The sequence below is a fragment of the Mobula birostris genome, chromosome X (genome assembly GCF_030028105.1).
Source record: "Mobula birostris isolate sMobBir1 chromosome X, sMobBir1.hap1, whole genome shotgun sequence".
Taxonomy (NCBI): domain Eukaryota; kingdom Metazoa; phylum Chordata; class Chondrichthyes; order Myliobatiformes; family Myliobatidae; genus Mobula; species Mobula birostris.
In genome coordinates this window covers 35,651,881-35,668,209 of record NC_092402.1, presented here as the reverse complement: position 1 = coordinate 35,668,209, position 16,329 = coordinate 35,651,881, and the positions used below count along the sequence as shown (strand labels likewise).

General features: G+C 37.5%; 1 protein-coding gene across 1 annotated transcript; it reads right to left on the bottom strand.

Annotated features, from left to right (window-relative positions):
* Positions 1–387: 387 nt before the first annotated feature.
* On the bottom strand, positions 388–9,579 carry LOC140191386 (peptide YY-like). Its single transcript, XM_072248764.1, has 3 exons — positions 9,563–9,579; positions 7,145–7,332; positions 388–445 (listed from the first exon to the last, which is right to left on the bottom strand). The coding sequence occupies exons 2-3, from the start codon at positions 7,330–7,332 to the stop codon at positions 430–432; spliced, it is 204 nt and encodes a 67-aa protein (XP_072104865.1). The 5' UTR covers positions 9,563–9,579; the 3' UTR covers positions 388–429.
* Between the last annotated feature and the right edge of the window lie 6,750 nt (positions 9,580–16,329).

Here is a 16,329-nt window from a genome sequence, read left to right as displayed (position 1 = left end):
CACTTAACCGACTAATGAATTAGTCCAACCAGACAATACCCTGAAAGGTAGCTGGTCTGAGATTTTAATGGACTTCTATGGCATAGTTACAGCTGAACCAATTATCAGGCTCTAAAAATTAATTTTATCTACATTGTCAGTTTTCATCAAAATGATGTTTTTTCCGACTTTATTACTGCAGTAATTTTTTAAAAAATGCACTCTGGGAATTCTATATATTCTTGGATAAAGGTGTGAAGAAAAGATGTGATTTATCTTCATGTTATTGAATTGGTAAAAAAGTATCTGAGTGAGAAAGTGAATCAGCATCCTTGCTCTGTATGACCGTGATCTCTCAAGCATTCATAACATTCTCTTAGCTGTATTTACCTTGACTTCCCAACACGAACTCTGCTTTCATCAAAAGGGGAATCTGACAAAGCTTCTGGATTATCTCTTCCCATATCTATTAGAGAAAAACACAACAATTCAATTATGGAATAATTTCCCTTGTAGATTGAGCTGTATCATATCAAAAAACCTTTCCACTCAGTGACATCTGGATTACACTAATTAGAATAAAATAGTTTGTACAAATTTCCTGTCACCCATACAAATATTGTGCTAGTTTCCCATTAGAAAATGGGATACGTACATTTCATTTATTTTAACTATTCAATCCGAAGAGGATAACTTCACTCAACTTCACTTGCTCCATCATTGAAAGGTTCCCACAACCTATGGACTCACTTTCAAGGACTCTTCGTCTCATGTTCTTGATATTTATTGTTTATATTTATTATTATTTCTTTTTTTTTGTATTTGCATAGTTTGTTGTCTTTTGTACACTGGTTTAACACTCAAGTTGGTGTGGTCTTTCATTGACTCTATCATGGTTATTATTCTGCTGTGGATTTATTCAGTATGCCCACACAAAAATTAATCTCAAGGTTGTATATGGTGACCTTTATGTACTTTGAACACTTTGGAAAGATATCAGTTCAGAATATATGACAACGTGTACTTGGTGAGTGAATACTGACTTTACTCCATGAATGCAGAGGTCAGCTACAAAAAAAAATTGTTGTAAACTATATTCTCCAGTAGTATTACACTCTTGGTATATCTTCTGTGTGCAAAACTGGTAAAAGGTGGTATATTGAAAGTTGCTGTTGTTTGTGCTAGAGCAGTATTTGCACGAGAACATGAAATTATTTAAAGCCAAATATGTGACAGTTCCCTTATGAGTTCAGGATTAATCAAACCACCAGAAGCAATTCATTGAAAGTTTTGTTTTAAATAATTACAATGAATTCATGGCCGAAGTGATCGATAGGGACATTTTTATTCCACGCATAAAACCTCACGCTCTATTCATGTATCATTCTATCTCTCTCTGTCATATACTAATTATTTTCTCTTTAAGTAAACCTCTGCCACTTGGTTTACCTATTCTCAGTGTTAACAGATTTTTCTTTATGTGGCATACTATTTCCTGTATGTTTGAGGTTGACAAATAGACTGACAAAAAAGTGATCAAGAATGAATAAATCATATAAGATATTAGATAAATATTCTATATTTACATTTGGGAGCTTTGAAGCAAATATGTACAAGGTAAATGCCTCACCAGGTGCTGTGCTAGATTGATTAAAGGCGATGTTGATTAGAATAGGTTTGTGGAGGGGACAGGTTTAATAGGTCAAATGATTTCCTCTGATTCTGTGCCTTTTAAAAAATATAATATTCCTTAGAATTTTCTTGTGAGTATCAAAGTGAAGAGAACTAAAATTAAATCATGTGGACGCGTGAAAAAAGCTAGACAAGCTTATGATAATTTAACAAAAAAGCAGAAAGCACTTGGTCAGCCAATTGGCACCAAATGGTTTGGAAAGATTTCTTAATGTAGTCAGGCTAATGAATGATCATGGCAACTGTGAAAAGAGCATTACACTAGAGTACATTGGGTAATGCCCTAAGTAAGATATTGTACTGTCATCATAGTGTCAAAACATCATACTGCCTTTCACCTCCAAACTCAAACACCATTTCATGGTATTGTGCGGTTTATTATTATGGGCTATTTACTGTAACTGATTTTATTAAAAATATTAGATGCAGGTTTTTTTTCCCCCCTTTTGGCAAATCTCTCCTCCTGTCATGGTTTACTCTGAGAATTGGCATTGGTAATGCTTCAGTGCCATTTCTGAAATGACTGCTCTGTGTCTGACTCGACAAAGGAAACTCTTGGCAGATCAAGAACGTCGTCAGAAGGGAGCCTAACCCTCACCTCTTCCACACTCCATGAATGTGCCGACAAGGTAGGTTTGAAGACAAGAATATTATGTAATGGCCAATTATCTCTGAACTATAGCTACCTGCAGTTAAATATATAGTTTTTCAACTCATCTGCAATTCATATCACTGTAAATATTAATCTCATGCCATTTCTATAATTTAAAAAAAGTCAACCATCTTACCAACTATTTTCCCTCATTATCACTGGCTTAGCGCTGTGTGTGGTTATGCAGCAACCTAGATCAGTGCAAATGATGCAAGACAAACACCTACACATATTTTAAAAACATTGAATTAATGCCTACTTGGCTCTTTATATTCAAAAATTATTTTCATTGACACTGCAATAAATTAAGGTAACTAATTGGTGAGTCACCAATGTCTGCCCTTTGATTTGGGCTGATATAACAAAAAAAACCAAAAATCCCTAAAATAAGGAAGAATCAAAGGCCCATTTGCCAGTCAGGTTTTTACCATTAACATCATTAATTTGCACATGCCAGATGTAGGTTAGTTAAGTTGATAGCACATTTAATGGACTCAGAAGGGAGCATGAAATTATTCAGGGAATTAAATACAGAAGTTTTGTTAATACCTTAGATGCTCTATTATATTTTGGATGAAATGTTAATCTAAGGCACTATCTACCAATTCAAGTGAGGTAGAGCATCCACAGCAATATTTTGATGGGACCAAGGAGTTCTCTTATTGTCCTGACAATTAAACACACCACAACCAATACAACCATATTCACTATCTAGCCATCTATTTGTTTGCTATTTCTGAGACCATGCTGTTTGCTGGTTGGTTTTCAAATTGGCTCTATCATAACATTAATAATAACTTAACTTTAAAAGAGATACATTCATTGGGAAATACACTAGCCACAAGGAAATACTGCAGTTATATACTGCTTTCAACATAACAAAATGTGACAAAATATTTTACAGAAATATTACAATCAATATTTTTGGGGGTCTTGGAAAAAGGTATTAGAACAAATGAGCAAAAGCTTGATCAAGAAATAGATTTTATGAAGAATCTTAAAGGGATAAAGAAAGACTTGAGAAGGCAAAGAATTTAGAGTGGGCATTCCAGAGCCAAGACATCTGAAGAATTAACCACCAGTGCAATAACAAGTAAAAGTAGGAATTCACAGTGGAGGAGCACAAACACAATGATGAGAGTCTTAAAATTGAGGTATTGATCATCTAGGAGCTAGTGATGGTCCAGGATGAATAAAGGAGGCATAGTGTGAGTTAGAATATGGGAAGCACTTATTGGATAACCAAGAGAGAAAATGAGATAAAGGCTCAAGGTATTTTCCAATAATAATCATGGATGGAGGATCCAACAGTTGATGGGAAAAGACATATGTAGGAAGGCAGGGTGACTGTGTTGGTAATTGGGAATCAGAATTTGAAGAAAATGAGTTCTGTTTCCCAAATGTCCGCAGAGGAAATTTCCTCTTTTTCAGTAGTGATTCAAATGTACAAATTTTGGAAGTGGTCACACATTCAATGCCAGGGGAAAGGAAAGAGAAATTGGTCATAAGGTGGTGATCTGTAAGGTCTGAGTGTTAAAGGTTTTACTTTGAAGAGAGGTATAATGACAACGAATCTGAGGGAATGGTTTTATTATCTGTGGCGTGTGAATTGTTAACGAATCAGCTGAAGCACAGGCTGGAGGAGGAAGTAGGGTAAACAGCAGGATGAGGGAGCAGGATAGATCTCATGGACAAGGTGATTTCAGGGAGAGTATGGAGTTGTAGGGGAGAAGCTGGAGAATATGCAAGTTCACCATAAGGCCAAAGGACCTTAAAGAGAGCTGAGTCTAGGGGTTAGGAGAAAGAGTACAAGTGCAGATGCAGCTGAAGTGATGGTATTATTTTCAGGAACAAACGTCCCTGAGTTCCTTATACTTGTGTTAGCAGTGAGAATGGAGTATGCAGGTAAGAAAATATTTGTAGTGAGGGGTCGTCTATCTATTTCGTTATCATCCAGAATGAAATTATGGTATTATTTTCTGGATCCAATGGTGCTTTAGGGATTGTTGTATTGAAAATGTTTCTGTTGAGTCCCTCCATTTATAGGAAGTTATGAGTACCTGAATCATAATGAATGACAAGAAAATAAAAGAGAGTAACGCATACCCAAAGTGATGGAGATGTAGTAACAAATATCTCAGATGCATTCCTAACTAAAGACATTTATTTTTATGTAAGAAGGTGTGTGCTGTAATTCTGTGGAAATGATCAGCAAATTGCCTCTCTGTGAATATCCCAGAGTTCTTCTTGCTTCGCACCTGATTACAGGTGGGGGAGATTCATGTGAAATCAGTCTTTCAGTCTCAACCCAATTCACAGGGAAGTCTTTCCACCAGATTAACAAGACTATACTAGAGAAGAATGAAATATCAAACCAATGAAGGATGAGGCTATTGTTTCTAAAACCTTCCTGATAGCCCAAACGATGCAAGACCATTGTTCCTTAACTAAGCAGGCAATAAGAGGCTTCTGATCACAGCTGTTACTAAATAAAAGTAGTCATTTTTAGGTCCCATAAAAATGACGATGAATCTGTTCTGTTTTGCTCAACCGATGTCATTAGCTAAATTAATCGATGTAAAGAAAACAGACCCTGCTGTCAAATGGGCTAAATGTAGGTGATGTTGTAGACAATGTGCAAGTGCTAGGACCCATTAACTACTCTGACATCACTCTAGGCGTACAGCTTGTCCCATGCAATTTAAAAGAACTTAAAATAGATTATATTACAAATGCACAAATTAGTCACCATCTGGAAGGATTTCATGAAGATGCACACCTTCAAGTTCTTTATTTTCCTCTTTACAGACACTGAACTATATTCTGCAAATTTCCAACATATTTAACATTTCTTGCATACACAAGATTTTTTTTTGCATTATTTCAGATCAACCTATTCTCCTTTAAATCCTGTCCAGGAAATTGTTGTTGACTGTACTCTTTTGAAAGAGCATCAAAAAGCCACTGCTGTGAATATATGACGAGTAAACTGCTGACATGTACAATAAGAAAGGTCTCGTATATGAACTGTCAGATTTCAGATTTAAGAAAGGACAGGAGCATTAGTAAAGCAGAAAGTCAGAAAGTTAATTAGCTCTAACGTTCAAACGTGGTGATGTGGCCACAGTCAATCATAAAAGGTTCAGCTTAAATTTGTATTTATTCTAGGTAAGCATTTTTTTCATCTACTGGTAGAGATATGGCTTGTCTGAATGTTGAATTCATGAGATCTTCAAATTTTTTGAGTATATTCCATCTATCAAGCTATAGTGAATGTCACAGTGTAGATTAAAAGGTCTTTACTATACAAACAATTGAAAGACAAAACAAAATTAAATCCCCAGAAATGTGTCACCTTAATTCAAACTAAACTAGGAATAATATAAGAAAATTGTGTGCAAGTGTACTTGAAAGCAGATAATTGGAACAAGATCACTTCTGTTAAAATAACAGTTTAATATTTTGGATCAATATGTTGGGGCATGTAACATTTTTTTTGGATGATAGTATCACAACTGGACAGACCACAGGACATGTTGTGGTCTGCAGGTGTTCAAGAAGGATGCTCAGCAGCAGCAGCAGATTCTCAAGGGCAAGTAGAGATGGGCAATCCAAGCTAGCTTTGCCAGTGATGGCCACATTTTACAAAAGAAAAGTTGTGGTTTTCATTGTTCAATATATTAGACCTGAGATTTCACTCTCTATAGATGCTGCCTGAACTGCTGAGTATTTCAAACACTTGTTGTTTTTACTTAAAAAAAGATGCAATCCTGATCTTGAAGTGAAACAAATATTCAGAATGAGCATTCTTTCTCTGTTTTGGTGAGGATAATTTTGCCAGTGAGGATAATTACTTTGTTTCCTACTGTGACTACAATTCAAAAGAATGTTTTTGATAGCTTGAGGTTATTAGAAGGATTTTATAGTTTGAGGTTATTTCTTTTCCATATATTCTAACATGGAGTTCAGTCATGCACTCATTATGAGATTCCATCTCAATAAATGTAATTATTCTCAATCTTTTGCTGAAATTAAGCTAATGTTAGAAGAATCATTGAGAAACTGAATGGCACTTTTTTCAGAAATCTTTATACTCCCAGAATACTGTTCCTGAATGCAAGGACTGTAACATATAGGAAAATTGTTTCAGAAATCACACTGCAAAGTGCTTCAATTCAGAGACAAAATGTAGCTGCTCTGTATGAAATAGGAACTTTGAAATTGCTTTTATTTCATTTTTGTTGGCTCATAGTCCACATACTCCACATGTACCAATTACTGCCAATAATTCACACAACCACTTATATTTCTCGCATGTGACTGGATTGTTTGTGCTGGCAGGCCACTAGAAACAGTGAAAACAGCCTAATGTTCCAGCTATATACTAATCACAATTACACTCCAAATGTACACCATCGGAGCGTTCAGAGGCCATGATGGGTGGCACATAAGTGCAAGTCCACCCCCACCCCCCCAACCCCTTTGCTTAACAAGTCATGACAATTTATAGCAGCATTCATGATTTGCAGACCAAAACCCTGGTTAGGATTTGGCCTGGACACTTGCCTGAATCGGAAGAATGCACTTACCAATACCGCAATGGAGAAGCTGGATTTTTATATTGTATATAAAATGCTATGTTCAATTCATTAAACGACAAAGGGAGTAAAGTATTCAGATCAATCACATGATATGACAGCTTAGCACTGTTAATGATCTGCAGCAGGAACTGCCTGTAGTGTGAGTTATTAATATGCAGTGTGAATAGATGCTAACTTGGTTGTTATCTTACATATTCAATGATGTGTGGTTCCAGTTTACCTCTGTCGTGTGATGAGATTGAGGTAATATCTGAGAGCGGAGTAGTACTTCGCCATTTCTTCAGGGGGGGCATTTTCTCCTGGGAACTCGGGTTTCAGAGGGTAAGCCTCTACCAGGGTCCCTATGCACATCAGCAAACACACAGCAAGGACAATCAGGGTGGTCCAAGACTTCTGCACAGCCACCATCTGTCACAGAGAAAGAAGTGGAAACATCAGTGCAATCACCAAGATTCGACTGAGAAATCAGCAACAGACTTCAGGAAAGGAGTTCAGTAGGCCTAGATTATTTAGAAGCTGGTTTGAGTATTTAGATTATTAATATTATGTTATTTTGACCTTGAAACTATTTCAAAGGCCTTTTTGCACAATGAGTACTGATTAAAGGCAAGAATTCTCAAAATAGAATAGAGCTCAACAACTTTCATTGAAATTCATCAGAGTTTCATTAAAATTTGTATTGTTATGAAAGCACTATTGCTTGGTGGGATGTTCAGCGTTGTTCTCACCCTGGTCGAGAGAAGTGCCAAGATGACAGTTCTCAAACGAGGAAGAAACTGGAAGGGTGGGAAGAGGGTGAGCTTTGGGTAATGAGGCATCCACCAGAATGTCTAAACAAATGTTCTTGCCAATCAGAGACAAACCCAAGAACAGAATCTGAAATTAATACAAGTTCACCTATTCTGACAAAGGTTAGTTTCAAAGAAAAGTTTGTCAAGCCAATATAAAGATGGGAAAAAAGCCTTCTTTGGGGCTTGAATATACGGATACAGTACTCAAATTGGTTTCTGTCAGAGAAAATATTTGAAATTATGCTTGCTGAACAAAGACACAATATTTGAAATGAGATGTTACAAGCAAATGAATAAAACTCAGATAATCATGAATTAAGCAGCAAACAAATATGTGATAGCACAATAATCAAAAATCAAACAATGGAAAGATAAAAGGAAGAATGGAAGACTGGAAGAAAAAAAACTGATCAGCTTTCTATATTAATCATAACATACTTCTTGTGATTAATGATATTTAACCACAAGTAGCATTACTCATAATTAAACATGATTACCACAGCAAGCCACACATCTCATGCTTGAGGTATAAGATAAATGGCAAAGGAAACATTTAATTTTTATTTGTACAACTCCTAGACATGAATGTATTGAAGGAAAGAAGGCGAGATATCCAAGTCAAGCCTGAATAACTATAATAGCATCTGGGAGAACAAATGATGGATGTAGATGTTCTGATGAAATTAAATTTAAAAATATTAATATCATCATAGTGCATTCTATTCCCCGTTACATTAAGGCTTAAAGACATGGTGTTATTCTTAAAAATTTTAAATTCTGAATTGTTGCTGATTTGCACAAATAAAGTCTTACATGTCCTATGTGTATCTTCCAGTTGACACATGTTTATTCTATGTGAAATCTTTACACTGATTCCATTCTATTTAACTCACTCACAGTGACAAAAACACTGTATGCTGAGAAAATTTACCATGAGATACTAATAAAAAAAGTTATCCACATTTCTGTCTCTTATTGCTTAAATAATGCGTAATAATGAATGTTTTTCTTCCACTTACAACTATACTAATGTCCAACACTAAACAATGCAGTGGAATTGAGGTGAATAAAGCGTGATTCCAAATATAGAGGTCTCTGCTGGTTCCACACCCACTCACTTGTGATTCAGATATAAACATGAAATTAATTACCTGGAGATTCAATTTTGCTAACCAGTTTTCCTTGTACCTTTAAAGTTGAGCAGTGCTAGGCACAACATAAAAGCGTTGCAGCATTGAGCAGCAGCAAGTCAAATCTGGGCAAACAGTGCACAATGTTAATTGCACCCTTCGCACCCTATTACAGGCATTAATATGACTTCTCATTTAAAGAGTGTTCGGTACTTTTTTTTACGTGTTTTTATTTCCAGACAGTACAATCGCCTAGCAGCAAACATATACCCGATCCAGAACACATGCATGTAGAAAATATAAATTCCCCAGCCACAAGGATACTAAGCTTATAAGATTAAAGCGGTTTAGTTTCAGGATATTCATTATTAGCTCGTGATTTCTTTAGTATCTTGTAGACAAATAGATACCTTCTCGTCCGTATCCCAGCCCACACTTCACAGAATACAGTCAGTGATGGATAAGAATAAACATCAACATGTTTTTGAAACATTGAATAACTTAGACATACAAAACTATTGAGACAAGAAGTTGTGTTCATTGAAGTTTCCATGAGCGGGCTGCTGTTGTCATCGCTTCGACAATCTTACACTTTCATTTGAGAAATTAGAACGTTTCACCTGGGGGTGGGGTGTCGAGACGGGTGGGGGAGGAATGCAGCATGAAGTAACTTGGAATTCGAGACAAAGCACTTGGATAAAGAAAACAAGTACTTACATCTTCTATTGTCTGGATGTCTTGACGACGAGCAGAGAAAATCCCAGTGTACCTGTCCTGACTGATTTACTCAGCCGTCCTCAGTTTGCTTCTGATGCTGCTCAGGATCTCAAGTCCCTTTTATATGCGCGGACTCTAAGACCACGAGGGAGGCGCCTCTTTGTCATCACCTCCTTTGACTTACTTTGCATTAATGAATTATAGGAAAATCGATATCCGCTCACTCTCCTTGTTATCCCCACACGAAATTGACAGATAGCATAACTTCCGCAAAAATCATAAAATGTCTTCGCCCCTAGTTAAAAAAAAGTAACCATGACTAAAGAAACAGAAATATCTGATCTAACATTGAGCAATGATTTCCGAGTTATCATTTCACTTGGCCCTTTCAATCGTTGCATGCAATAGTTCGGAGGACTTGGTACAATAAATGTCTATACCTGCAAAACTATTCTAATGGCAGCTTTTAAAAAATACTTTCTTCTATTATATAGACACTTTGTTTTAATGATTTAGTAGACAGAAATGATATTTTCATGAAAACACGGTTCTTGTATTAAATCGAGGTTTTAAGTTAATAGAACTAGAGAAAAACGTAAATTATTTGAGTCCTTTACTGAAAGTATTCTTAAAATTGTTTTTGAAATAAGGTAACTGTCAATGTGCTTCTTGTATGAAGTTTAGCATCGACCACTCCCCCCCCCCGATCGAATTTATTTCTAGCCTATTCAACGTGTTAACTTTTCATTCACTTGTACCATCTGAAGTCGAGTGTTTAAATGTCCGGTAAAATGGGGAAATGCATTAAATCCAATCGGGAATCACTTAAACCGAAAAAACACCGGGTCCTCCATGCAGCAAAAGCGGAGATACCAAAAGAAATTAAAGTTTCTTTCAAAGTGGCTTCAGGTCAGGCACAAACTACTGCCACAACCTTATGATTTGATGTATAAATCCAGGTCAATATTAAAACAGGTTAAATCTCAAACAGTTATCTTTGACGGAGCTCCGTCCTATTGATGATGCGGATTTGTTGCAGAAACACCGCATCTCCCCTGCCCCTAAATTAAGAATTTTATAATCGTAGTTCACCGGATGACTTGGTACCGACAAGTCGTATTCGCCCAGAGAGCGAGAGAGTACCTGGAATACACTGCCTGACAGAGTGGTGGAAGCAGAGTGGCAGAGTGGCTGACAGCATTTAAGTTGTGTCTGGACGAAAAAGGCAAAGGAGGGCTGAGGGCCAAATATTTGGAAGATGGGGGGAATACGGAGAGGTAGTCGTGTGATGGGGTGGGGGGTGGGGTCGGCTTGCCTGCTTCCCTGCTGTATCAACCGCTCTCAGTCCCCTCAAGTTTCAGTGCTTTCTCTATTTCATGTCTTCACATGATCAGATGATGGCATCTCATATTCACTCGAACATTAATCAAGTAGCATTACAGATAACTTGATCCAATGACGTGTAATTGTTTCAGTTTCTTTGTGGTGCTTATACCAAATAATACCCATCATTTCTACACTTGACAGAAAGTGACTGAGCTTAACAACAACTTTCGCTCTGCTCCATTAGTTCGTTGAAATGTTTTATTATTTTAATCCCTATCTGCTTAGCGAATGAAAAATAAGCTAACTGCGCTTAAAAGTACATCCAGATGCGTAACTTCGAAAATTTCCTAACCATCAGCCTGGAAGGAGTTCTGAGACTTCCAGGTGGATTAGGAAGTGCGAGATACAAGAGAAAATAGGTGCTGTAAACTGGAGCTAACAAAACAAACTGTTGAAGGAACTCCGAACAGATCTGTGAGGGCAAGGAATTGACGCTTCGTGTCCAGTGCTAATGCAGGGTTTTGACCAGAAACGTCGACACTTCCTTCCCTTCCACAGGTACTTCACGGCTCACTGAGTTCCCCCGGCAGTTTGTTGTTTTGTATTGGGTTAGAAAGACAAAAGTTAAACTCGTGTTAAAAAATTTCCCTGCAGTGTACGGGAGATCGTTCCTTCCGCTCTGTTTTGACAGACCTTCCTGCAGTCTTGATATCGTGGAGCATCCTCAGCGTGTCTGGATTTTTTTTCTCATTCGTCCTTGCTATTTACCCTGTAAACGTGTAGGTGTCGCAATTAACCACTATTCACTTCGGTAGGCAGGCCTAATTTATAAACATCTCTGGGTGGGAAGCCTTCGAAATTGTTGTCGCTAGTATTATTCTGCCCAGGTTCTATTTCGCGGTTTGATCCATGATCTTAATCTTAAAGCTTCTGTAGTCGTTTTATAGGCAGTAAAGTATGATTAATTCTTAAAGAACTTATGAATAAATTGATTTTATGAAGGAGATACCTCAACTTTCAGTTTACTGAGGAAAAACGCAATAGAGATAGAGACACTTGCTTTTAAGATAAATAGCCACGATCTTAAGACATTTTGAGTGTGGGTGTCTTTTAGCGTAGGTATGACCAACTCACCAGGTAAAAGAGCTGTTGTGATATCTTCTTGTACACTTCTAATATGAGGGATCAGTAGCATATTTTAATACAGTGTTTATAATGCAACAATGGGTTTTACCTTTATAGATGTAAGGTGAGGCTGGATTAGTGAAATTGTCTCCTATTTTCATCCAAAATACTTCAGTCTGTATCATTTGTGTTGGGCTTGGGAGCTTCAAGTTCCTAGGTTTAAATATTATAAACCATTTGTCTTGGTTTGGCCACATGGATGTCATGGCCTAGAAAGTGCACCAATGGCTCTACTTCCTGAGAGGGCTAAGGAAGTTCGCCATGTTTGTGATGCTGAACTTCCTGAACGTTACAGGTACACCATAAAAAGCATCCTTTCTGGATGTATCAGAGCTTGCTATGGCAATTTGCTCTGCTCAAGACTAAGAAGTTGCACAGAATAGTGAATGCAGCCCATCCTCTCCATTGCCTTCAGTTACACTTCCCACTGCCTCAAGAAAGTAGCTAATGTAACCAATGACCCCTTCCACTCTAGTCATTCTCTCTTCTCCCCCTCCCATTTGGCAGAAGATACAAAATCTAGAGATCACAAATCACAAGGATAGTTTGTTATCCCACTGTTATTAGGCTCTTGGTAAAACATGAACTCTTGACTTCCATTCAACCTTAGATTTGATTTGCCTACCTGTACAGCATTTTCCCCATAACTGCAACACTATATTCTGCATTCAGTCTTCTTGTTACTACCTTGATGTAATTATGTATGGAATGATCCGTCTGGATGGTGTGCAAAACAAGGAAACTTTTCACTGCATCGTGGTACAATAACAACAATAAACCTATAATTTTACTGTGGCATATTGAATGCCCCTGTATTAGCATTCAGTTATACTGATTAAGAATGATTTAGATTTAGTTCTCTATTCATCCAACCTGAGTTACTCCAATGAGGAACCATCTGACTAAAGTCTCCCTGGTGCATTCTAAACTACAGTCCAACAAAGATGTACCAAGTACTGTTTGTGGTTTTGCAGAAATCCAGGAGCAAGCTTTTCTTCTCCAATGACAAGTGTGAAATGAGGAACACTAAGCATTAGAGGAAAATATACTGAAATAATCATGGTATGTGGAACACACTGCCGGGGTGGTGGTGGAGGCAGATACAACAGGGGTATCTAGGACATTGCTGCAAGGTTTCTACAGGGCAGTGTTGTAGGACTGACCATCTTCAAGAGCTTCACCAATGACCTTTCTTCCCTCACAAAGTTAGAAATGGGGACATTTGCTGATGGCTATGTAATATTCATCCCAGTTCACAAGTTTCATAATCAATGCTATTGTGTAGCATGTTCTCGATGAGAGCTCAGCATACTTAATTAGCTGCACTTGTACATCTGCTCATTAATGTAAGTATCTAATTATCCAATCATGTGGCAGCAACAATGCATAAAAGCATACAGACATAGTCAAGAAGTTCAGTTGTTGTTCAGACCAAACATCAGAATGGGAACGAAATGTGATCTGAGTGCCTTTGACCGTGGAATGATTGCTAGTGACAGACAGTATGGTTATAGAACTATCCCAGAAACTGCTGATCTCCTGGGATTTTCGGCACAACAGCCTTTAGAGTTTACTGAGAATGGTGCAAAAAACAAAAAAAAAAGCATCCAGTGAGCAGCCAGTGGATGAAGATGCCTTGTTAATGAAAGAGGTCAGAGGAGAATGGCCAGACTGGTTCAAGCTGACAGGAAGGCAACAGTAACTCAAATATCTATGTGTTACAAGAGTGGTGTACAGAAGAGCATCTCTAAATGCACAACACATCAGACCTTGACATTGATGAGCTAAGGGAGCAGAAGACTACAAACATACACTCCGTGGCCACTTTATTTGGTCAGGAGGTACCTAATAAAGAGGCCTGATTGCAGGCTAAGTGGGAAATAACATGTGTACCACACTGTGCCAAGCATTGTTCTCCTGTATCAAGCAAGAGACTAAACACTTGAAGTTGATATTTTGTAATATTACCATCAGCAATCAGCAGTTCTCCAACCATCAACATTTGGGGTTCACTATTAAATAGAAACTCAACTGGGCCAACCACATAAGCAGGGCAGACTGTGTATCCTACAGTGTGTGATTAATCCATTACTAGGCAGCGCTTTCTACACTATTTACAAGGCCAGTCACATAATTAAATGCTCTAATTCTTTGAAGGTAAAGCATGCTTCTTAACTGGCATCTTTTCTACTACCTGAAACATTTGTTCCCTCCACCACCATTGCACAGTGTTGCACTGGGTACCATCTACAAAATATACTGGACTTTGACAACACTTCCCAAACCAGTACCCGGACCGCCAAGAAGGACAAGGAGAGCAGATGGACAGGAACATCACCCACCTACAAGCTGCACACCATGCTGACTTGGATAAAACATCCCTGTTTCTTTATACCCTGCCCAACAGCATCTTGGAAGCACCTTGACAAGAAACACATGCAAATGCTCACTAGAATCTCCTCAAGGACAACTAATGCTAACCTTGCTAATAATACATAATTCCACCTCTACTCAAACAAAACTCATAAATCATGCAATGATGTTCTTTGTATAGCAATGACTTATATTGTAGAAATATTTTCAAAAACAGTAGGCATATCTGTATCCTTTCAAACAACCTAAATGATAATATATTTCAGAAAAGTTATTTCTTCACTTATACTAAACTTATTGGATTGCCAGAATGAAATGACCTCACTTTCTTGTGCCAAATCCAACATTTGATCAAGTATACAATCTCAGCCATGAGTCCATTAGTATCCTAAACACCCACACAGACAATGAAGTGAGCCATTTATCTTCTTCTCACCCACAAAGTAAATATCTTTCCAATCATTTGTCCATTAGTTAGCCTTATCCTTCTGTTATTAACTTTCCTTTTAAAGATAGCAGTGGTGCTGAGTAAATAACTATTATGTTACTGTTTGCGTTTTCGAGATGGAAAGTTTAAAGCTATTTTCCACTTCCATGGAACATTATCAGTCACTTTACTCAAGTTTCTTACACAGTAGAGTGAAAAGTAAATCTAAAAAACTTTCCTTTCTCTTTTTTTGTAATTCAGTCATTCTGGTGATGGGTGACTATGAAATATTAAGCTGAATTGTGCTGACTGTGACTGGTGAATCTTTCTAGAACTGCCAAGTCCCAAAAATAATCAGACTTGCTGTAAATCCAGGGTGGGTTGAATTATAGTTGCTGCGCACAGACAGCTGATTTACTATAGTTCTCAACAACAGGAAAATTCAAGGCATTTTTTCTCACCATTGCACAATAGCTGCTATGTGTACCACCTATAAAATACACTGCATTTATTTACCAAAGCTACTCTGATAGCACTTCCTAAACCAGTGACCTTTAACTCCAAAGGAACAAGGGCAGTAGGTTCCTCTTTTGCTGGGATTTCTCAGCATTACATTGAGCAATCTATCTCTCTGATCCTAACCCAGTAAAATTCTAAGTAGGGATCAATCCCCATAAATTTGTCTGCCAAATCCTTGCTTAAAGATTTGGAGGGAAATTAAGTGATTTATGTTTTCTTAGGTCATGTTTTAAATTAGCTCTTGATATTAGAGTGTTTTTAATTTAAAATTTGCTAGTAATTTTGAGTTTTGAAAATATTTACAAAAAAATTATTAGTTGCTGACTGTTAGCAACATTTAAAGATGATAAAAAGCTTTGATAGCCTTGACAAGAGGAAGAGGTCAGCTCTCATGTTTTGTCTCCTATCAAATCTTGTCGAAGTATTCTAGGGGCAGTGTTTTGGTCCAAAGAAGCCTGAGACATTATCTGTTCACTACATCTCAATGCCATTTTAGACACAAGAGACTGCAGATGCTGGAATCTGGAGCAACACACAAAATGCTGGAGGAATTCAACAGGTCGGGCAGCATCTGTGGAGTTAAATGGACAGTTGACATTTTGGGTTGAGACACTTCATCTGGATTGTCTGTCTGTCTATTTCCCTCTCAATGCTGCCTGACCCACTGCATTTTGTTTGTTGAACCTTGCCTTCATTCTCTGGCTGCAGAGAGGTCAATTCGCTGAGCCTGTGTACCTAGCCCAGGTGAAAATTGGTAGGCAGGGACTATAGGAAGCCAATTTAATTCAACCCATTATCCTTGTAATTTGTTATAATTGCCAACAACTCACTTTATCTTTCCATCGTTATGTTAATTCTGATTTCAATTTTATCTTCACGCATTTATTTAGATGGATGAAAATGATTTTTATAGTGTACAATAGTCGCTTGTAAATAC

Excerpts from the sequence above, each read along its gene's own strand:
- LOC140191386 (XM_072248764.1), bottom strand. The coding sequence starts at position 7,332 with ATGGTGGCTGTGCAGAAGTCTTGGACCACCCTGATTGTCCTTGCTGTG.